This window comes from Chenopodium album, chromosome 12 (assembly GCF_948465745.1).
Source record: "Chenopodium album chromosome 12, dcCheAlbu1.1, whole genome shotgun sequence".
Lineage (NCBI taxonomy): Eukaryota > Viridiplantae > Streptophyta > Magnoliopsida > Caryophyllales > Amaranthaceae > Chenopodium > Chenopodium album.
The window spans coordinates 51628193-51653307 of record NC_137845.1 but is presented as its reverse complement, the minus strand read 5'-3'; the positions used below and the strand labels follow the sequence as shown (position 1 = coordinate 51653307).

General features: G+C 35.2%; 1 protein-coding gene across 2 annotated transcripts; it reads right to left on the bottom strand.

The window, feature by feature from the left end:
* Positions 1-1401: 1401 nt before the first annotated feature.
* On the bottom strand, positions 1402-22207 carry LOC145572562 (uncharacterized). Of its 2 annotated transcripts, none has more exons than XM_081631528.1 (8): positions 21655-22207; positions 19772-19831; positions 19190-19438; positions 17874-17950; positions 4168-4244; positions 2472-2604; positions 2185-2380; positions 1402-1949 (listed from the first exon to the last, which is right to left on the bottom strand). In XM_081631528.1, exons 1-7 carry the CDS (start codon positions 22085-22087, stop codon positions 2225-2227), a joined length of 1185 nt encoding a protein of 394 aa, XP_081487654.1. In that variant the 5' UTR covers positions 22088-22207; the 3' UTR covers positions 1402-1949; positions 2185-2224. The 2 variants fall into 2 exon arrangements, with proteins under 2 accessions (XP_081487654.1, XP_081487653.1); XM_081631527.1 differs by having other exon boundaries at positions 1402-2016; positions 21655-22206.
* Positions 22208-25115: the final 2908 nt, after the last annotated feature.

Here is a 25115-nt window from a genome sequence, read left to right as displayed (position 1 = left end):
TATTATTATTATTATATTATTATTGTTATTTACTATTATTATTGTTATTATTATTATTGTTATTTACTATTAAGTTACTATTACTATTACTATTATTAAGACTACTATTACTATTACTACTTTTATTATGTAATTTGTTTCATGTAATGTAAATGTTTCATGCTATTTGTACTCACGTCTTTTTTTCTTACTATTACTATACTACTAATGTTTCGCGTTTCAATTTGTATTAATGTTTATATTGGTTTGCTCTTTTAAATGACTATCGTACATAGTTAATAGGAGCGAGATTTTATATTATGTTTAAGATGGAGTTTACATTTTGGCACAGATGCATGTGCATATGGTTTATAATTTTGGTTCTTATCTTGATTTGTTATCCATACAATTGACTTTTCATAATAGATGTTTTCCAGATCATGTTGTCAAAGCAAAAATATTTTTAAAATCTCAAACTAAAGACTAAAATTAATTATATTGATTTGAATTACGAGTGTTATTAGCTACACTTGCTAATTTCCTTTTTATCATTATAATGCACAAATGAAGGTTTTAATCATTTTATATTAGTGATTTTATATCTAGAAAGTATTTGATAATCTTGAATAATCAGTTATTTTATCATTTACTTTTTCACGTTAATTAATTTAATGTTAGATATTACAACGTTACTAATTAACTTACATTAATAATTAATTTCTCACATGATTAAAATACCAAATTTATATGGTCTCACAACAATAATTACCTTACCTTTTGTTTACTAATATATGAAGTGTAAGTGTTAGTATAATTTAAAAGTGTGTTCTATTCATTGCAAAAATGTAATTTTTACTATTGTATCAAATAATATATGATCGAAATGCGGAATGATATTATTGTATGAAATAATGGTTCAATGTTTTAGCATTGTGTAGCATCTCAACTACTCAATGCTCCCTTTGAGCTTCTTAGCATAGGTCATTCACGATCATTCATCATTGCTCTACGATTTGGGGTCCGTATGCTTATTTAGGCAGATGATAGCACACGTACAAAGGTCATAGTCTTGGACAAACGCGACAATAGTTATAAATGTTAGTCTATGAACAATTAGATATCATATGGATTACTATAGAAATTGTTGTTTTATAAGCAAGTCTTCCTCTTATTTCTCTGAATTCAAACTAATGTTAATTCCAGTAGTGTGATGCACAAAATTGAAAGTTGTGTAGGTTTACTCCATCATTCCTTAAATGCCTCCTTTCTCTCTACAAACTTGTCCCTTTTTTTCATTTCTACAATTTTTTACTTATTAAATTAACCTTTAAATAACAAACATGTTGAATTATAAATTATAAAAAACACTTGATGTAAAATCATTCCATAATGTAATGCAAAAAGTTATACGAAATAATGAGCTAAAATTTATGAAGCATCCTTATACACATGAAAGATTGAGAGATAGAGCTAAAATTTATGAAGTATCTGATGTAAAAACATTCAATAGTTGAAGAATAAAGTTGTATTTAGAATAAAAAAAAAGTAATAAAGGCCTCTACATCCTATAATATATGAGATGTACATGGTTCATTCATTTTGTAATACAATATCATGCTCCTTGACTTGGCCATGAGTAATATACAGCCAATTCTAAAAGTTGGACAACTTTAAGACATGAGCCATACTATTTCATAATGGTGATGATTCAATTAGGTATAATAACTGTACACTAGCAGGCATGGTAGTAGAGCAAGCTAAACAGCTTTACATGTTGGAGAATCGACCAACAAGCTTCACAAGACGTGCAAATTTTGACCATCATGAGAATAAAGATGGCCAACTCAACCTCTCGAGGCATATTGAAGGAGAGAGAGCAACAGTGATCAGGCTTTGCATATATTATGACCATACCACCATTGAAACTGAGTGAGGTAGATATATGTAGTAAGACGAATGAAACACGATCCCTGCCAGACCAGAAGGGTGGTTTATGGCGGAGTATTAGAAGATAGCGCAAAGATCTCAATGTGAGGCCTACATGGGTAGTTGAATAATTAGATACAAAAACATGATGATCACTGCAGTCCTCCTCGAACACAACACACCAAAAAGGTATGCACTTTTAATATAAAGGAAGCATCTCTATGCCAAAATTGTAGTGACACTAGAAATGAGATATTAGATAGATCTATTGAAACACACCTTTCATTTGAAGAGGATGAACATGATATTACAACCACTATCATCCCTCTGAAGATAATGCATCCTCAATGCTCCTTATTACACTGCTTAGGCTTCCGCCACGCTCAAGAGCTTTAACAGCTTCCTTGTGAGCCTGCTTATGCCATTTAAGCAAATTATATGACTGCAAAACTGCCCATCTTGCTTGATTTGACATCTGCAGAATATAACAGACAGCAACACTTAAAACATATTTGCTTGAAGTTCATTTGCGCTGTGGCCTCAATGGTTATTAATTCATTACAAACCTGCGGAGTACTTAAAGGAGGTTGCAGAAGTACACAGATACTTCTGAATAGATTCTCATCATTTTCTCCACCCTCAGCTTCACCATAGACAAGAGCTTCTGCTGCAACACCAGCGAATAGCACCATGCAGTACCTGAACAGTTTAATCTTCAGAAGCCAAATGCTAAAACTGACAACAAATTGACCTTTTCTTGCTATAAACTGAAGCCCCAATGAATTAGATAATGCACACATAATTTTTTCATGTTATTAAGATCATTCTATATAAGCATTTCAGTTAAGATTGAGTCAGCATTGTGTTATAGATGTTACAAGAGTTTCACTATCCAGAAAAATATGAAAATGAATATTAAGATACCAGTATACCACATACGTCATTTCCACGTACCAAAACAAGCACAGAAGAAATATCAAAGCGGCAGATAGCTGGATTCATGTCCACAGAAATTTTTTTGAGACACTAAAAAAAGAATTTACCTAATCCTACAGAAGATCACAGCTTTTATGTAGCAACAGGTTCTTTTAATGGCAAGTTTTCTTTAGGTCCCAATATATAAACTAATTCAGTTTTTAAAAATTTTGTGATTATAAACCGTCCTTCCACATTGTATGTAACAGTGGTAATTTAGCCCCGGATATTCTACATGGTTTCCATCTAGTTTTGAAGAATATTGATGGTAGAAATATATATGAAATTAATAAGGTGCCCTTACAATATTGGGCACATTTATGCCTTACATAATATGTAACATCTGTTAATTTCAGCTAATTACTTACATGGTATTGAAATGATTAAAATACCACTCATTTTAAAAGAGAGAAAAATTATCGAATAAGATATACTTCGTATTAATTAAGCCGAAAGGTTAAAAGTGTACCATACGATTATTTTTATTTTTTAAAATTCTTCATCCTTTCCAATGGAAGCTGCCAGTCTGCAAGCATACTCTCCACCAGACCCCATAACCAAAAAGTGTTAATGGGAAAATGATCAACCAGAATCCGGGTAGAACCACCAGATTCTCCACCCAATTACTGCATAGTATCAGAAATTCAGAAGTGCGTGTTGGCCTTGCAATGCCAAGTGGTAATTTTGTGGTCAACGAACAATTTAAAGGTCCTTAATAGGCTAGAGCTGAGGGTGCTACAGCGACATCTACTTATATTTAGATAGCTTTCAAGTGTTTAGAGTCATTTGGCACTTGCAATTTCATAAGCTGATGAGAAAGTAACGAGTGAGAGATAGTGCTCCTTTCCTAAATGTCAATAACTCAAGCTCTAAGATAAAATTTAGTTCAAGGGTGATGTCAATTTGATGGTAATTATTTTTTATTTTAATTTATTTTTTGACAGGATGTTGAATTTTCAATAGAGAGAGGATAACCCACCCTACGCCCCCCCACCCCCTCTTCAAGGGTATTCAGTCATCTAAGTATTTCACATAAGCAATTCACTGAAACATTAACAGAAATCTAACAGAAAGTTGCATCATAAATTGCATTACATTTCAAAGGGCAGATATAAATGTAAAATTTTTCACTCTCTCATATATTATTGTCAAAACTAAAAGATGACCACGTATAATTCCCCTTGTTTTATATACCTTTACCCTATCATATCTTTTTTTTCATAGTATCACACTCATTGTCATCCCTTAAGAGCGGGGGAACACAAATATGGCAGTTTCAAACATTACCTGTCAAAAGCAGTACTGCTAAGTCGTCCTCCAGCAAGCTCATTCTCCAATTTCTCATCCCAAAATTGGGTCCCTGCCTGCAATAGAAAACATCTTTTCTCAACTTTGAAACTCTTGTCCAAAAGCATTTGCAACCAAATAAATAAAATTGCAAACTGAGAAAAAGAGAATGTACAATTAGACTACCCTTTGTTTTTTTTACCCCAGGATGCATTACCATTCAAAGAAGAAGGTAAGGGTGTAAAGATGCAATAGCTAATAATGGAAAGAGTTCAAATAAGTACAGTACGCGCTTCAAAAAGTAAATCCATAATAACTTAAACAGCAGCAGGAGAGAGCAATCAGAAACCAGCAAGTGTCATCCACAGATTCCACACTAGCAAAACCTTGTACCAGTCGAAAACAATCACAGTAGCATTACTGATATCTACCAATAACTCACCAATGGTCCAATTACTCACAAATTTCCGGGTTTATAAGATCATACTCTATTTATCGAACCTATTCTTGGATATCAGGAATGCCAGCAGTTTCTGCTCACAATTAATAAACTACTTCCTCGAATTGAAAACAAATAAATGATGCATTAGGGTTAATCACAAGCATTAAACAATTATAACCTGGAATAACCACAGTATCCTTATTTATACGTAGTACTTCATTAAAAGATAAAGAGGTTGAGGAATGGAATGTATATACCTTGATAAACTTTCTCTTAACTACAAAATAAATCCAATAATAAGGATAGTAAAAAAATCTACAAGTCAACTGGAGGGGAATATGACCGTTCAGTAGGTTCCAGATGTTCAATCATTTGAAATTAAGTTGGGGTTTGACTTAGAGCCAGCAAACAAGTCAATTGTATTGACTTAGATTGCCTTAATTTCAAACCATTTATAGGTCGGATAATTTTGGTTTAAGATGGATACATAAAACTCAAAATTTTCAGTTTCCGGAATAACCCAATGGATTGAGGGCATCTATAGAACTTTCTAATATTAAATTTCAGCATTTAATTATGCGGCTTTCTTCCTTGATTGCTAGGTGGAGTAGGTTTATTCTCATCAGCGAAATACTCGATACCCTATGCCCCTCCTTATAACAAAACCTACAAACAATTGGGTTCCCAATGCAGTCTTTCCAGAATTCTTTGGCTGGAAAATTCCCATTTATTGGCTTCATATAGTTGTTTTGGCTATCAGCTTTCCCAATATCCTTATCCTTTCGCTTCTCTCCATAATTCCCACTCTTAGATGCTCACTTGATTTGTAAAACATACAAGTGTACAACTGTCCCATACACCTCATCTATTGACTTGAATCTCATTCCTGCCAGATCTTTCTGTAACTAAGCTTAGCTTAAACTTGGGGAAAACCTTGACTAGTTCAAAAATTTACTGCAGTACTCATTAATTGATATACTAATCATCTTAAAGGCCTCAGACGGTGGGTAAAACTTATCCCTCAGCACAACAGCTTAAAGACCTCCCAACTAAAATCCTAAGCTTCATGGATTCCATCCTCATTGTCTTGCCATCAAATATCTGCCTCATCCTTCAGATACAAGGTAGCTTGATCAAGTTTCATGTCCTGCAAAATTCTTATCTAACTCCTTGATCAAGATTTCAAAAAAAAAAAGTAGGGTCAGCACCTTCCAAAGTAAGGTGGCTTCACCTCAGCTAGTTTCTTAAACATTTCACCCACAAGATTGGGTTGCTCATGGTGGATTTAGGTCAAATTTTGAGCTAAAAGTCTAATAGCATTGGCCAAAGCATCAGCGTTAGCCATCTCTGTCCAAGAACAATTCACAATTCCTTTATAGGCTTATACAAAACAAGGAACACTTCACTTATCACAACACATTCAAGCATCAAACTATCACTTATTTAATACTTGGGTTGAAAGTTATTTATTTCACTCTTTAAGAAATAACTACTAAATTCTAATCATTTAACATCATAAGGAAATAAACAAAATAAAGTAATACTCTAGTTCCCACAAAATTTAAGTTTTAAGATTTCAAGGAATGGGTATAAGAAATTAATCCATAACATTATTAATACTCATAATCATAGTATGCATTAATGAAAGCAATAATTTATCCTCTTATCAATCCAAAAGTTGTGGACATATATAGCCACTTATGTTATAAATAACTTTAAAAATCTATAGTCTTTATTTAAATTTCCCTAATGGGATAACAATTAAATTCTTGTCAACCTTCTCATAATCTCCAAAGAAAACTCTTTGTCAAGTTTATCTTCTTTGTATCCCTTAACACACTTAAAGTTCGGCTTCTTAGCTTAAGTAGATCTCTTAAAGCATTGCCAACAATGAGCACAAAAATGCTAATAGCAAAATTTTGGGTAAAATTAAAAAAGAAAAAATTACTATGAGCATTTTTGGAGATGAATAGTAACTATGTAGGACCCACGAGGCAAGTAAAAAAAAAAGAGAAAAAAATAATGTACTAGAGAGAAATGTAGGTGGGTATTAGTAAAAGTAAGAGAGAATGATGTGGTGGAGAGAGAATGGTGAATTTTTTTTTTTTTCTTTTTTCTTTTTTTAATCATTAGTGGGATTAAAATACGATCATCAAAATGCTAATGAGCAAGAGGAGTCAGAAAGTGAGTAGTGAGAGAATAATGAACTGATTTTTTAAAAAAAAAAATTTAATTTTCTTTTTTTTTTTTTTTTTTTTTTATCATTATTGGGAATGCTCTTATAACTCTCACTTCCTCTTTCCTCAACTTGCTGCGAGCTTTCGACTTCATCTCACTATACCTTCTCACTTTGTTGAACCACCCATTTGTAGCTAGTTCATAAATAGGTCTTCGAGCATCCTATCTTTAGCTTTAGTCAAACTCCGAATGACTCCCTCACCTTTCGAAGAATCATCCATAGTTATCAATGGTGTCTTAGCTAGAGGAACTAGACTTATCATCACTACTAATGATGATAGGGTTCTCACTCTTCCATGCTCTTTTAATTAGTACATGCTCCCCTCCAATCTCCTAATGAAACAAGTCTCATTCACCCTCGACTATTCTTGTAAGCTATGGGGCTAGGTTTTCTATTAGGCAAGCAAATAGTTTGAATGTAATTTCCCAATACTCACATTGTCATAAGTAAGGTTCTTTACTAAGCACATATTCTAAGTATATAGCTGCTAGAAGCAGATGAAGTCATGGAAATAGTACACAATCTAGTAAATGTTCAAGGAACTAGCTCATGTGAAGTCATGGAAATAGTACACAATCTAGCAAACAGTTTGAATGTATTTTCCCAATACTCACCCTACTTTCTTGAAAAACTAGATTAGGGAGTTTGATAAGATTTTTGCAGCCATAAATTGCCCTAGGGATATGAAGGTGAATCAAGCTGCCATGTATATGCAGGATGAGGCAGACATGCAATCTCCAATTGCCTAAATTCCCGTGAAAATAATAAATTATAAATGTCAAGAGCAAAAAAAAATGGAGGTAGTACATCTTACTACAAGCTAAGAATATCACAAGTCTTTGTTTAGGTAAAATGTATATCAGCATTAGAACCTTTCGGCCCAAAGGCTCATGGCGCACAAAAGTGATAGAGATTTCACCTCCTTGTACTATAGTGAGCCTCATTGAAGTGAGGCATTTATAAGAATGGGAAAAATAAAGCTAGAGAAAAACTTGCGCCTCCGCAAAATCACCTCATCTACACCGAAAAAAGGTGCAAGGCCCATGCGCAGGGGGATGATGTTACATGGTTATGGACACTAGTAATATTGCTCAACTGAACAAGGAATTAATAATGTAGAACAAGGGTATATACAGGTTGTTATGCGTTTAGGTGTTTGAATTAAGTCCTTGTTTAATGTTTAGACTTTAGAGTACTAAATCAAGGCTAGAAAGTGTTTTAAAATTTTAGAGAGTGGCACCAATTCACTAGGTCAGACTCATTTAACAAGAAACATTAAAATTACAAGCAGGTCCTAGTTACATATAGCATACATAATTGGTTCATCTCAAGAGCACAATGTGCATAAAACTAGTGCAGAATTTGATAAGATAGCATTTCTGGACTACATAAATTGAAAGTTAAACTTTTACTTGCAATTGCTTGATCGTCACTGTTGGAGATTATCTAAGCAAGAGGTTGATAAAGTTTAATCAAGATATATGAGCAAATGAAACAAGTTTGAAGGACAAACAAGAGCATCGTTGGACCACTACGTTGCACCAATAAGGGGTACGGGGGCATATACGGGTACGGGTACGGGGACGGGACGGGAAACGGCAAATCTAAAAATACCAGGGACGGGGATGGCGATTTTTAAAAATGTAAATTTAATTACTACCTCCGATTTTTTTTAGTTGCAACTTTTGAATATCTTATATCTCTCAAATAATACCCCAAAGTTGCAACTAAAAAAAATCGGAGGTAGTATAAAAAAATGAAGCATTGTAAAAATTTTAATGCAACAAAATAAAATGATAATATAAACAATTTAATCCAATGTTTAACACAACACTTAAAATAAGAACATTAATCAATGTCATCAAATCAGAATTTGAACACAATCAACTCAAATAATTACAAATCGGAATTTTAACACATCATTTAAAATTTGCAGCTGCCCAAAAATGCAAATAATAACAAATCAGAATCATTAAAAAAAAAAATTAAGTCAAAAACTAGTTACAAGGATAGTCTAACTTCTTTTCAACGGGGGAAAAAAAAGCCTCGAACTTACCTGTTACCTCGAGGCTCAATGTAATACCCCAAATTTTTTGAGTATTTTTAGTCAACAATTTTGCTAGTATAAACTTTTAAGTTTATAATTTATTTTCTAAAATATATTAATTATCTTATTTTCAAATTTACTAAAAAAAAAAACTGATTTTGGATAATTTACAAAAACTGGTTTGAAAACTGATAAAAAGGAATTTTGAAAATTTGTTTACCGAGATTATGTAACAAACTCAAGATAAGTTTGACCCTTATCTTGTGAAATTTCTAGAGTCCAAGCTAAACAACTCAAATTATATAAACCCCCCCTTAACCTCAAATTTCAATACCGTACTTTCACTCCCAAAGAACACTCATCATCTCTTTCAATCTTTTCTCAGGTAAACTATCTCTTAAAAACCCCAACCTTGCCTTTCACTAGAAAATCATAGCTCAATACCATAATCTACCTTTGTTATACAACCAAAATCTTTTCATAAAAAGTATTGGATTATTTAAAAAAAAAAAAAAAAAAAAAAAACGAAGCCGAAGTACCGAGTAATTCTGCAACTCGTCACCTTCCTCCTTGTTTTGGTTTTGGTTTTGATAATTGATCATTATTAGTTTATTTTTATTTTTTAAATTTTTTCTATCTATTGTATTTATATAGAACAAAACTCTGTATAAATACAATAGAGTAGTGTTAAAATGTGTATGGTGCAAAGCTCTTATTTTCTTGTGCTTACTTTAGTCAAGACTAGTAATGACTTGGTTGGATGATAGTGAAATCACAAAGCAATGCGCGAATTTATAGTCTAATGCTAAGTTGATGCATTATTTGGTTTGGAAAATTGGACGACTTTATAAATCGCTTAATTCTTGTCTATATGTGCTGATGTGTTACATGAAAGAATGTGGGTGTTAATTTAATTGCAATTCACACGATCTAAATAAGTCGTGTTAAAATGTCTATGGTGGTAACACCAGTGTTGAAATTGTGCAGAATGTGTATGCAAAATTACAACATGTACACTAGGTCTCGTTGGAGAAGAACTGCACAAATGGCTGAGACCGCCGAACAACTTGCTGCAAGGGTGAGTGCTCTTTAGCAAATGAACCAGAATCTTGGAATGTTGTTGCAAAACCAGCTAAACAACAACAACAACAACAATGACAACGACCCTCAGCATTAAAACCTCCACTATTCATGGGAAAGGAAGATCCCATGTTGGTTGAGAACTGGCTACGTGACTTTGACAAGATTTTTACTGCCGCTGGTACCCTTGATGCTGAGAAGGTGGACCAAGCCACTTTCTATTTACGTGAGGCTACTGATATTTGGTGGGAAAATGAAGGAGCCACTATAAGAGCTCAACCGAACTTTAACTGAATGAGGGATCGTTTCTTTCCTCAACACATCAAGAGACAGAAGTACAATGAGTTCAGTAGGTTTAACTTAACAGCTGGTATGAGTGTGCAGGAGTATGCTGAGAAATTTAATGAGTATACTAGGTTTTGTCCTAATGTAGTGCCTAATGAGAGATCCAAGGCTCAGAAGTTTGAAGATGGATTGACTTTTAAGATCCAAAAGAAGGTGATTGGGCTAGTACTGCTGCTACTTATAAAGAGGCCTATTATAGAGCTTGTAATATTGAAAGGATTTTGAAACGTGAGCAGGAGGTGAAGAATAGGCATAAGAGGAAAGGGAATGGTTAGAGTTCATCGAACCATCAAGGTTATGACAAAAGACCACGCCTCAGGGGTAATAGCAATTGGAATGGCGGAAATGGTCAGCAAGGAGGTCGTAACAACAACAATCGAAGCAATAACCACCGGGGCCAAGGACAACAGAATCAGCAAGGATCTCGCAATCGACCATGTCGTAAATGTGACAAGAGCCATCCAGGACGCAACTGCAATGGAGATTTGCTTACTTGCTTTGAATGTGGGGAGGTTGGTCACAAGAAATTTGAGTGCCCAAAGAAGCAGAATGGCAATAATCAGGCTAAAAAATGGGCAAGGTAACAACAATGGCAATAATGGAGGTTGTTATGGGAGGAACTCAAACTACAACAACCGCTTCAATAACAACAATTCTCAGGGCCAAAATGGCAACGCTCAAGAAAGGAATGGCCAAAACAACAACAATGGCACAATGGCAATGGTAGGACCAGTAATGGAAAAATCTATGTCATGAACCAGAGCGAGATTGACTCTAATGCCAACGTTGTGACGGGTACATTTCTCGTGAACTCAAAACCTGCTTACTTTGTGATTCTGGGGCATCTCATTCTTTTGTAGCCACTTCTTTTGTGAATAAATATGCTTTAAAACCTTCATCTTTGTGTCAAACCAATATAACCATTCCTTCAAGGAAGGTATTTCCTTGTAGATCCATATACCAAGACATTCCAGTTAACATTGCTGGAACTGAGTTGCTTGCAAACCTTATTCAGTTTAACTTAAGTGACTTTGATGTGATATTGGGAATGGATTAGCCTAGCAAATATAAGGCTAGAATTGAGTGTCATACCCAAAAGGTGTCTCTTAAAGGGCCAAGGGGGAATAGAATCTCTTACCAGGGAGTTGTGTCAAAACCAGGGATCAGTATTGTGTCAGCCATGACTTTCCATTCTTATATCCGAAAGGGCTACCCTATTTATTTATGCCATGTGCAAGATGTGAGTGTAGAAGAGAAGTCCATAGATCACATTCCAGTAGTGAGAGAATTCCAAGATGTGTTTCCAAATGATATCCACCAATTAGGGAGATGGATTTCAAAATAAGACTTAGTGAGTGGAACTGGAGCTATTTCTAAGGCACCATATAGATTGGCACCGCAGAGATGAAAGAGTTGAAGGTACAGTTGGAAGAGCTCTTGGAGAAGGGTTATATAAGGCCAAGTGTTTCACCGTGGGGAGCTCCAGTTTTGTTTGTGAGGAAAAAGGACGGAACCTTAAGGTTGTATATTGACTACCGAGAGCTAAATAATGTCACTATAAAGAACAAATATCCATTGCCTAGGATCAAGTTTCATCGGCTTAAAGGTACTGGGATCTTTTCAAAGATTGACTCGAGGACGGGATACCATCAGTGAGGATTGCTGAGGAAGATATACCAAAGACAGCCTTTCGCACGAGACACGGCCATTATGAGTTCACTGTTATGCCTTTTAAACTCACTAATGCGCCGGCTGCTTTTATGGATCTCATGAATAGAACTTTTCAACAATATTTGGATAAGTTTGTGGTGGTGTTCATTGATGATATTTTGGTGTACTCGAGGGATAGAGAAGAGCACGAAGAACATCTAAGAAAAGTGTTAGAGATTCTTAGAGAAAAGAAGTTGTATGCCAAATTTTCAAAATGTGAATTTTAGCTAGAGAAGGTAGCATTTCTAGGCCATGTGATCTCAAAGGAAGGAGTTGCGGTGGACCCATCTAAGATTCGGGCAGATTCTGATTGGTCAAGACCCAAAAGTGTGACCGGAGTGAGAAGTTTCTTAGGGCTTGCTGGATACTATAGGAGATTTGTGCAAGACTTTTCAAGGATAGCTCAACCCTTAACAAATTTGATGAAGAAAACTACTAAGTTTCAGTGGGATGAGAAGTGTGAACAATATTTTCAAGAATTGAAGCGAAGACTCACCTCAGCACCAGTCTTAACCTTACCCCAGGGGTTTGCAATCTACAGTGACGCATCTAAGAATGGCTTTGGGTGTGTACTTATGCAGCATGGGAAGGTTATAACTTATGCATCAAGTCAGCTTAAGCAACATGAACAAAATTACCTTACTCATGATTTGGAGCTAGGAGCTGTAGTGTTTGCTCTCGAGAGACAATACTTGTATGGTGTGAGATGTAAGGTGTATACGGACCATAAGAGTCTTAAATACATATTCACACAGACTCATTTGAACATGAGGCAAAGGAGATGGCTTGAGGTGCTAACCGACTATAACCCAGACATTTTATATCACGAAGGAAAGGCGAACAAGGTAGTTGATGCTTTGAGTAGGAAGACAAGTCATACAGTGAACTTGATGGTTTTAGCCAAGAAACTTTGTGAAGAATTTAGGAAGTTGAACTCGGAGGTTGTGGAGTATGGCAGTTGAATGCAATGTCAATCAAACCTACCATATATGATGAGATTCGTGAGAAGCAAATGTTCGATGAGTGGTTGACCAAGGTGACAAAAATGAAAGAAGAAGGAGCAACAACTAAGTTCGATGATAGTGGAACAGTGAAATACAAAGGGAGATGGTGCATTCCTAAAGACGAAGATCTCAAAAGGAAGATTTTAGAAGTAGCTCACAACACCCCGTACTGTGTACATCCGGGAGGAGATAAGCTCTAGAAAGATCTTAAGCAACATTTTTGGTGGCCAAACATGAAGCGTGAAGTAGCCGAATTTGTGGCAAAGTGCCTTACATGTCAGAAAGTGAAGATACAACATATGAGACCCGGAGGGAAGCTACAATCGTTAGATGCGCAAAGATGGAAGTGAGAGTCTATCTCTATGGATTTTGTGATGGGATTACCACTTACAAGGGCAACAAAGAATGCTATTTGGGTCATAGTTTATCGTCTAACGAAGACAGCAAGATTCATAGCAATAAAGGGCACTTGGAATATGAATCTTGGCAGATGCCTATGTGTGAAAGAAATTGTGAGGCTACATGGAGTTGCTAAAGATATTATTTCAGACAGAGTTCCAAGATTTTTATCAAAGTTCTGGGAAATGTTTCAGCAAGCATTTGGTACTATCCTGAAGTTTAGCACAGCGTTTCACCCTACTACAGATGGACACACAGAGAGAACAATTCTGGAGGACATGTTAAGAGCTTGTGTGGTGGATTTTGGTGGATCGTGGGACGAAAGATTACCTATGATCGAATTTTCATACAATAATAGTCATCATGCGAGCATAGGAATGGCACCTTATGAAGCGTTGTATGGGAGAAAATGTAGGAGTCCCTTGTGTTGGAGTGATATCAGTAGTCTTTAACTTTGGGGCCAGAAATGATTAAAGAAATAACAAAGCAAGTTAGGCTTATCCAGGCAAAAGGATCGACAAAAGTCATATGCACACCAGAATAGGAGAATAGTGGAATTTGAAGTCGGGGAAAAGGCTTTACTTAAGGTTTCACCTACTAAGGGAGTCATGCGATTTGGTAAAAAAGGGAAGTTGAGTCCTAGATACATCGGGCCATATGAGGTATTAAAGAGAGTTGGAGAGGTGGCATACCAACTAGCCTTACCCATGGAGTTAGCCAATGTTCACAATGTTTTTCATGTTTCCCAACTCCGAAAGTATGTTCATGACTCTACCCATGTTATCCAACCCAAAACTATTGAGCTAGATGAGACTTTAACTTTCGAAGAGCGCCAAGTGAAAATTCTTGATACCAAAACGAGAAGTACTCGAAATAAGGCGGTAAAGTTAGTTAAAGTGTTATGGTCTAATTCTGAAGAAGCGACTTGGGAAGCTGAACATGATATGAAAAAGCGCTACCCAGAACTTTTTGAGCATGTACGCTGAGTTTAGAGGTCGAAACTCTTAAAGGGGGGTAGAATATAATACTAACTTATCTTTTGTCATCGTGTGAGCCTTATTCTGAGAGCTACCTAACTTAAAAGTTCGAGGACGAACTTTCGTTTTAGGGGGAGTAGATGTAATACCCCAAATTTTTTGAGTATTTTTAGTCAACAATTTTGCTAGTATAAACTTTTAAGTTTATAATTTATTTTCAAAAATATATTAATTATCTTATTTTCGGATTTATTAAAAAAAAAAAAAAAAAAAAAAAAAAAAAAAAAAAAAAAAAAAACTGATTTTGGATAATTTACAGAAACAGGTTTGAAAACCGATAAAAAGGAATTTTGAAAATTTGTTTACCGAGATTATGTAACAAACTTAAAATAAGTTTGACCCTTATCTTGTGAAACTTCTACAGTCAAAGCTAAACAACTCAAATTATATAAACCCCCCTTAACCTCAAATTTCAATACCGTACTTTCACTCCCAAAGAACACTCATTATCTCTTTCAATCTTTTCTCAGGTAAACTATTACTTAAAAACCCCAACCTTGCCTTTCACTAGAAAATCATAGCTCAACACCATAATTTACCCTTGTTATACAACCAAAATCTTTTCATAAAAAGTATTGGATTATTTAAAAAAAAAAAAAAAAACACGAAGCCGAAGTACCGAGTAATTCTGCAACTCATCACCTTCCTCCTTGTTTTGGTTTTGGTTTTGGTTTTGATAATTGATCATTATTAGTTTATTTTTATTTTTTAAATTTTTTTATTTATTTTATTTCTTTACATAGTGGCCTTCCCCTTCGTCTGCTAGATTATACACTGTGTTTGATTTAGTGGATCTTGGGTATCGAAGGTCGGTGATGATGATGATATAATAAGTAGTATCAATCGTCTAACTCCTCAATTAGTTGTTTATATTTTTTTTATTTTTTTTGTGTTGATTAGATTATAGGTGGTGATAAATTAATTTTACGCTTAATTTTTTTTCCGTTAGTCGTAGAACTATCTAATTTAGGCTATTTTCTTTGTTTATTTGTAGAAAGAGGCTACTAGGTGAACGTTCCGGAGGTTAATTATCTTGAGTTTTTACGCACAATCAAGGTAATTTTCAATATCCATCATCTTTAGAATCCCGTTTATGAAATATTGTGTGTCAACTACGTGCTTATGTAATTATATGTGAATAGTGTGCTATCGTACGATATTATGGAATCATATTACATACTAATTTTTTATTTTGTATACTAGTATATGTATTTTCAAAAAAAAAAATTGATTATTTGATATCGTATGAGTTTTTGAAATAAATAAATCTTTGGGAATTGGATGATCGATTATATGTGACTGATGGTCTCATGTAAGATGACTATGGTCTAATAATACTGAAATTGAAGTATTGTTACTTGGGATTAAATTAATTTGTGCAATACTTGTGTACAGTGTAACAGTGAAATTTAATCTAAGGATGGAAATGAAACCCGAAAGGGTGAAGAACAGGTTGCCCACTAGTAGTAATGGTTGCTACTAGTTGGTTTAAATTATTGTATATTGCTCTTAGTCTTCCTCCTAATCACTGGGTATCAGTGAGGGGGGTGCACACTAGGGACATTCTATTTTATCTTATGGCCATTTGGGGTTACACGTGACCCTCTGTAAAGTAGGTGGTGAAGTTCTCTTTCCCTTTCTTAACTAAAGTAATAAAGTGTTATGTGACAAGTTGATTTTGGTTGAGTATTATATTGTCTATGAGACTATATTATGTATAAAATATTTTCGAACTAAAATTATTTATTTTACGGGATGGAGTTGGAATTACTCGGTTTGGGAGTTTCTCTCTTTTCTTGTTTTTGATTTATTTTGCATGTAAGAGGGTACTCGGTTACGTGTGAGGAGAAGTTAGAATAATCACGTAGCTAAGATAATTTAGTTTATTTCTGAATTTAATTATTTCCTTTTAACTACTGTTTTCAAAATAATTTGCAATTTTGATGTAATGACTTTTTATTTTGCCACCACTTAGACCACTTAGTTTATTAAATATTATTTCATTTTCCTTTGCATTTATTTTCTACGGAAAATAAGTGTAGCAGTAATACTCCCAGGGTTCAATGGTTAGGTTTTGAAAGTTAAAAAGGTTACTCTTACTGTTAAAAAAAAGATTCAAATTTTGGGGGTGTTACACTCAAAGAGAAAAAGAAGGAGAAAGTGAGAAAGAGAAGGAGAAGCACCGCCTCCGTCGTCGCCATTAGACTCGCCTCCGTTGCCATTAGCCCCGCCCCAAACCCCTAATTTCTGATTTTTGAAGTGTGAATTTGGGATAAGGGTCGGCAATCACAAAACAAGCCCAAAATTGTCCATGGGGATGGCATTGAGCCGAGCCGAGCCTCACACGCGTCCCCTGAAACGTCCTGTGTGAATTGGGGATAGGGATTGACAGTCACAAAACAAGCCCAAAATTGCCCATGGGGACGACGTTGAGCCTCACACGCGTCCCTTGAAACGTCCCCAAAAAGTCAAAGCGTCCCCAAAAAGTCAACGCGTCCCAGGGACGTCTTAACGTCCCGAGGACGGGGGACACTAACCAAAAGGCGTCCGCATGCAACGTAGTTGGACCATGCATGTGATTGTGCCATGAAAAGTTTTAGTAAAAACCGTGTATATCTATTATCGAGGCATTGATTTATCGTATGGTTGTCTCGCAGATCATTATTCTAGATCATTGATGTTCCTATTACGACGAGTTTAAATTTTGGATACAATGAAAATGTATCAATTGGACAGCATGTATTTCATACTTATTAAGTAGCATGATCATATGTATACATTGGGATCATGTGTAACCATTTTGGTAGTCAGGTAGGTATAAATTGGGTTAATGTTAAAAGTGAAGAACTGTTTCCTAAACCCTAAAATCTCTGTTTTCTACTTGGTTACTTAAAAGCACCAATGTTGATTGGTGCAAACCATTGATAAGGAAATTTTTTGCTGTATTCCAAAGATTGGTTTGGATAAACTGTTGCACGGCTTGCACCTAGGAGGTAAGTCAAGTCTTTAGAAGAACAAGGTTTGCATGTGTCAAATGTTGCATCCTAATCAGCCACCAGTCCTAATTGTAGAGAAAACCCAAAGGATAGTAGAATTAAGGAGATCTGGAGTTTCATCTATGTATAGTGTAGACTAAAGATTTGCGAATCTTCCTAAGCACAATGAATGTGGCAAAGAAAGAGAAGCACATAAAGGGCTAGACTTGGTCTCCCTTCAGCTATTTTCCATCTCTTATTCAAAATGATACCTAATACAAGACTTATTGCATGAATGTAAAAAGAAATAGGATGTGCAAAATTGCATTGATCTTATCTTACATCATATAAACAGAGATATGGGCATCAGATGGCAACTTAACAAGTCACACCCAAACAAGATTGGACGATGAAGTATGCAAAGATACCTGCCCTTGAATGCCCATCTGCATAGCCACAAATGGTTCTAAAACAACCCCTCGAATGGGGCAGCCCATAAGATACGCTGCAAATGCATCCAATACAAACATAAGAATTGTAGCACAGAAGCACAGCAAACATATGTTACCCAGACTCGTCTGTTGCCAGACATGTTGATGCTGACACCAAATGACATGGATCCTGACACTAAATCCAGGTCTGACACTTTAGTTTACAGTTGGACAGGACAGTGAATCAGTGAGAAGGAACGTAGTAGAAGGAAAAGGGATAAATATGTATAAAAGTTAGAAATTCAAACTGAAATAAATCATTTCTGTTGCTCTACCCATTGGATGAAGAGTGATGAAGTAATATACAAATGTTCAGAAATACCAGAATGAGGCATTAGCAGTAGCTAATTAAGAAGAACAGATAATGGCTTTTTCCATTACTTCCATATCTAGTAGATACAAAGTAGTTTGACACTTTGACACAGGTGGCAGCCTAGCAGGTAATGCGGAAAGGTTTACTAGGTGCTAACTGCTAAGTCTACAGTAGGAGGTTACATGGTGACAACCTAGCAGAGTACCAGGTTACAAATGAAGGACTATGACTTTATCTAACCAGTAAACAGCTAAACACTCCTTACATCTAAGCATCAGTTTGAACAGCTAAACACTCCTTATATCTAAGTATTAGTTTTTCTCTTTTTCTGTATTTTAATTTGTTTTTTCCCTCATATGATTTGTAGCCTTTTGCTTTAGAAACCAATTTCCTTTAGATACATTGTTTTGTATTATCAAGGATCTAAGAAAGGTAAGTATTTAATGCCATATAGAAAAAAGAAAAAATATGTATATTATTTTGTTTCATTTTGACTTTGTTGCATTGTTTGAATATAGAGAAAGATAATGCCAAGTCCTCATATTGTAATCAAATTTAGAACAATATCCCATTTGTTGAATTTTTGGGGCATAGCTAGTCAAAGTGTCGAATATTTATGCACATACCCATAACAACCATATCAATTCTTGGTGATATAGTTGTTAGCCATGTAACCAGGACTTCGTTGCCCATATTAGACATGCTTAGGTATCTAAGTGTCAGGTTCATGTTTTAGGCTTATATTGGAGTGTTAGGGATTCATATCCCTGTTTAAGTGTTAAGAGTTCAATACTAGTATTTAAAGTAAAATGAGGTGTGAAAGTAACATATGTTGCAATCTTCAAACACGCCGTCAATGCAGAATCCTCAACAGAGTGATAACTCGAAGTAGCTTAAATGGAATACTTGATTTGTTTCAAAAGGAACTTCAAGAACTTACCAGTCAAAAGATGCCCTGCTTCATGAACAAGGATGCGACGCTTATATGGAGGCCAATAGCTAGAAATCTGTGCAAGACAAGAACCACCAAGAAAAAGAGAGTCTGCTACAGCTAATCCTAAAATCGCTGCTAAATTGGGCCTCAAATCTATTCCTTGGGAGAGCAAAAGAGACACGCCACCAAGAAAGGTAAATAGAACAGCACTGGAAGCTCCACTGATACCCCATTTTTTTGGAGAGAGTTTGGACACTGTAAGATAAAACACAACGATGAAAATGATTAAATAAATAGGTAGACATACAATATTGGAGGCTTGGACACACATTAGAGTAAATGACCGTGATTGACACCTGGACACACACTTGAGTCTTGCACTTCTAGCCAAATATAAATACATACCTTCAATATAAGCAACTGCTACACAAAACTACAATGATATTTGTGAAATTTTAACAAAAAGTGTAGCGTTAGTTGCATTTTCCAAACTGGAGACAAATTAATGAGTGTGATATTGTAAGCTTATAAGCAGATACTTGAAAAATCAAGTTTGCGAAGGAGGAAGGCAAGGAAAATAGGACAAACCTTCTAAGCCAGTCGATGACTTCAGAATTGTTGGAGTAACATCTCGAGGTCCTTCCAGAACTGGATGTATAAAATTGTCGAGTAAATTAAGAGTCATTGCACATCAGAGTTTGACTGTTTCAGAGACTGATTTATAACATGCAGAACACAGTAAATATAAAAGAAAAACTATCTAATTGCAAATATAAAATATGATGTTTTCTGGACCATATATACCCCTGTAGATTAAAGTTAAGAATGTTGACTCAGAAGAAATGAAAACTGTTTCAGCCAGTCTTATTTAGAAAAGTAGCATAAGGAAAGTTCAGCACAATTCACAATAGCACAAAAACCATATACTTTGGAACAAGCTGATACTCACATTTTAGACCAGTACCATAAGCTTTGCTTCCAATGACAAGATCAAACAAGAGTTTTCTATTGCATCCAATTTCTAAGATGTAAGAGATAAGTTAACATTTTTGGGAAATCTCGAGAAGTTCTATGAAAATTAATGTCCAAGAGTGAAAACACGTTTATTATCAGCTGCCCAGTGCCCCAGATTTCAGTAAGTGTTAGCAGTCAGATTAAAATGATTCTCACGGTTTGATCAATTTGTTAAATGAGGCAGATGAATGCTGTAATAAAAACTCTTCCAAAGGGCTCTTCATCAAAAACAAAATCACCTAGATTGACCTATATTACTTGTCCAGCAGCATCAGGGATTCCACTCAAGCAAGAATAAGTGTAACTTGGCAGCATTTTCTTAAAATCAGACTAATCACACATTTTTTTTAAAAGAAATTGTATAGTTCCTAATGCCACTTGTAAAGTTGTAAGTTCCACACTTTTCTTGCTAGTTGTACTGATATGTTCCACATCATATCCATACATCTCTAAATTAACAAAATAAGCACATATACAATATATAAACTCATATTAATAAGTAATAACAGTAAGACATATGCTGAGCAATTATATATGTAATTCAGTCGAAAACTGTCAAAATGAAAACTAGACACATCAGAGGGAGAGGAAAAAGAACTAGGTCCACTCATTTAGCCAAGAAAATACAATTGAAAGAATCTTATTCCAATAATATATGTAAATAGTCAGTACTCTGGCCCAAAAGTCATGTCTTTCATACATCAGTCACTTTCCACCAGACAACATAATGTGCATATATAGGTTTACAGCATGAATGTCAAGAACAAAGGAGAAATATCAAAATGCTCTATTTACCTCCCCGAAAAACAAGTATTGTGGAGATGGTGGACTAATTCCAATCAAAGGCCCATTCGGTAAAAAATGATAAAAGGTACCAATGAAGTAATGGTAAATTTGTAAGAAATTTCATGTTTTATTTGTAAGAAATTTCATGTTTTAATGTCCACGATAATACATGTCCATCCTTAAGTATCCTTTTCTATTTCTACAATCAGTCACGTAATATCTATCAATTATGATTAGGACTTGTCAAAGTTATGATTGGGGTAAAGTTGCATCACCATAGCCATTTACATACACGACTTCCTCACAAAAATTCCTTTCATTGATAGCATGCCTTCTTAACCTCATCATGGATATGGGTTTAACAAGATAACCGAATTCATGATCATCTCAAAACCTTGGTAACCTGCTATTTGCACAATTAGACCCTATAAAGTTATGATCTAAAGCACAACAAAGTGAGGGGACGCCAACTTAGCCTAATTGGTTAAAGTCTTGGTATCAAATCCTGTCTATATCATTTCTTTATGTGATTTTCTCTACACTCCAAAAAGCAAAGATTAAGATCACTAATCACAATCCATATAATTCAATAAGATGACCAAAAATATCATTGCATAAACAATCAAAATCAAAATTAAAAATTGAAAATAATTCAGAATTTCCGGACTTACCAAGATTTCTGCATTTCCCAAAATTGGGTAACATCCCTCTATCTTGGAGAAAGACATAAGCACTACTAACAAGCCTCATATCAGTTGCATTCAAGCAAGTATCAAGAACCTCCCAATCTCTGTCCAATAAAGGAAAACCCAATTGGGAACGAGTCGGAATCGAAGCGCCGGAATCAGACTCGTTGGATTGAATGCGAATTCCACCATTAATGGACTTTAAGAACTTGAGTGCCTTTGCAAGGTCCTTCTCTTTTACAGCTTGTTCGTATTCCTTCCACTCTTTGAAAGCTCGGACAATTGATGATGGTGCAGCGATTCTGTTGAATTGGGGAGCCCCATTAACGCGAATCGGAAAACGGGGTAAGGGAGGATTAATGAAGGGAATTGGAGAGAGGAAGAAAGGGGAGATTGTCAAGTTGAAGGAAAAAGCCATGAGAATCCCTGGTTTATCTCTTTGATATAAACATTATTATATGCTTTAATGAATTGGACTCTAGGCACGATTTAAACAAATAAAATTTCTAAAATTTGTTTATTTTTTCATATCAAAATTAAAAACAAAAAACTTCTCAAAACAAACAAGCATCAAATATAAAAAAATAAATAAAAATTTAGAGCTTGTAGAAAATCGAAAAAAAATTGAATTATTATTATTATTATTATTCAAGAGAACATATTGTTTTTCGGAAATTAAACTAATAATAATATAGCTAATCAGAATACTAATAAAATAATATTTAAAAAATCATAAAATGACGACATCATTTATAGATTTGGAGGAAAAAATTTTAATGACATGTGTCTAATTTTAAGATAGATGATGTCAACGATTGCTATTTTAGTTTTAGTTATTATATTAGTTATAGATACTACAATGCTTTGTTTGGTTCAATATTACTCTGTAGTAAAGGAAGGAAAGGAAAAAAAAGAAAGAGAACTATTTATGTTTTCATTTTTAAAGAAAAAATTTAGGAAAATTATCATTGGTATACCCCAGGTTTGGGCTTTTATCAATGATACACCTGCTTAAATTTTAATTATCAGTGGTACACCTATATTTTCAACAAATTATTTACATTAGTATTATAGGTTAATGACGTGCAATTTTGACCAATTTTAACTCCCTCTTTTTTTTCTACCTTAATTTCCCTCCTATATTTAAAGTAACTCACCCATCCACCTCAGTCATTATATAAACGGAGAAAAAAAAGAAGATCGAAGTTGCATAAATCAGAGCAAATGAGGGGGCTTCGTTTATATAATGACATAGGTGAGTGGGTTACTTTACATAAGAAGAAGGAAATTAAGGAGGGGAGAAGGAGGGAGTTAAAATTGGTCAAATAGTTAACGGAATGCTTACTATAGCTAATTAGTTGAAAGTACATGTGTACCACTGATAAGTAGGTGTATCATTGATAAAAGCCCAAACATGAGGTGTATCAATTATAATTTCCCAAAAATTTATTTTCATAAATTGCTATAAGTTTGTACGAAGTATCTATTTATGTTAGGAAAATTCATTTTAATAATCCCAAGTTTGCCCAATTTACTTTAAATAATCTCAACTATAAATTATTCTGTAATAATCCCAACTTTGATGTGCGTTTTCTTCTAACAATCCTAAACCGGTCAACAAAAGTCAATAACCCATTATTGTAGGTTGATTAACGCGTGTCAACACGTGATTGGTCCAAATAAAATTAAAAAACCATTAATGGGGCATTTGGTTCAAGCATTTAAGGTGTGATGTATGAGTTTAGCTAGAATGAGTGAAACCCATACCTATTGTTTGTTTTTATAAAATTCAATTTTGAAATTCATACCTTAAACCCTCAAGGTATGGGGTTTTGAAACCCAAGGGGGGAGGTGGATATGAGCCATACCCATACCTATAGCTTCAAATTAAAAGAAATACATATCATTCCCAACTCAAAACCAAACAAATGGAATTAAGGGTCTGTTCACATTTACTAAACTAAGTTGAACTGAATTGATTGGAGCTGAACTGAACTGAACTAAGCTGAAATGAATATTTTATGAGAGAGGGAAATTAGGAGCTGAACTGAACTGAATTGAACTGATTGGAGCTGAACTGAACTGAACTAAACTAAACTGAACTGATTGAAGCTGAACCGAAATTAAGTAAATGTAAACAGACCCTAAATATCAAGTTCCAAACCCATACCACCCTGGTTTCATACCTTATTTCAAACCCATACCATTATCTGAACCAAAATTATGTGGAATACGGAGTAATAATTTTTTAGTGATCTCATTTTATATTTAGTAACGTGTGAAATACTGTGAAATGGATGAAAATATTGGATAACGTGTCTAGTAAGGAAGTATAAGACAAATGATTTATAATTCTTCAAAAAAAAAGGAAAAATTATAAATAATAATCCCAACTTTGGATTATACTGGAATAATCCGAACTTTGGGGGGTCTTTTTTTCTTCAATCCCTAACCGGTCAACAAAAGTCAATTACCTATTATATCAGGTCACTTGACACGTGTCAAGTTCTGATTGGTCCAAAATCTTTAAAAAAAATTAAAAAAAAAAACAAAAATTCAAAAATCACCAACCACTACTCAGCCTCCCCTTCCCCCCACCAGCCACCCTAACCACCACCCACTACCTAGCCTACCGCTCCTTTACCGCCGATCAGTCGTGAGAAACAATCTCCGTCACGTCGCTGTCTTCCTCCCTCACCAAAACACCCCCCATTCCCCACGAAACCACCACCCCGACACCTTGAATCCACCAATGAAACCCCTCATCGCCCCTTTCTCGCCGGCGAGCCACGCGAAACCCCTCCGCCATGTCGCCGTCTTCCTCCCTCCCCGAATCACCGCCAATTCCCCACGAAATCACCGATGAAACCCCTCCCTACTGCCAAAAACCCCAAATCGTTCCTCCCACCACCCCGAAACCCTAAGAGGCTAAGATTTTTCTGCAGTGGGGAGGAGTTTTTAGGGTTTTCGGGAGTGGTGGCATTGATGTATGCGGTTTGGTGGAAGAGTAGGAGTTGATGGTGGATGATTGAAAGTGAGAGGAATAGTCGACGGTGGTGTTTGGTGGTTGGTGCGGCTGCTGCTCTGTTTTACTGCGGTGGAGACGAGGCGGGGGAAATTTGAGGGTGGTGGTTTAGGGGGGAAGGACTATTGGGGTTTCGTTGAGCAATGGGATGAGTAGCGGCGGCTAGACGGCGGGAAAAGGGTTGTGGGTTTCCGATGCAGGAGGGGGTTGTGGTGGCAGCATTTTCATGTAATTTTGTTGATTGGTGTGGCAAACGATATGGATTTGAAAACAAATGGTTTCATGAGTGATGAAGCTCAGAATAGTAACATTTTCTATCATCTAAAATCTTGTTATTTAGAGTTGATTGACCTTCTGCAAAACCCCAAGAAGCAATCACCTGATGTTTCTCAATTGCTTGCCCTTCTTCGCTCTTTGACTT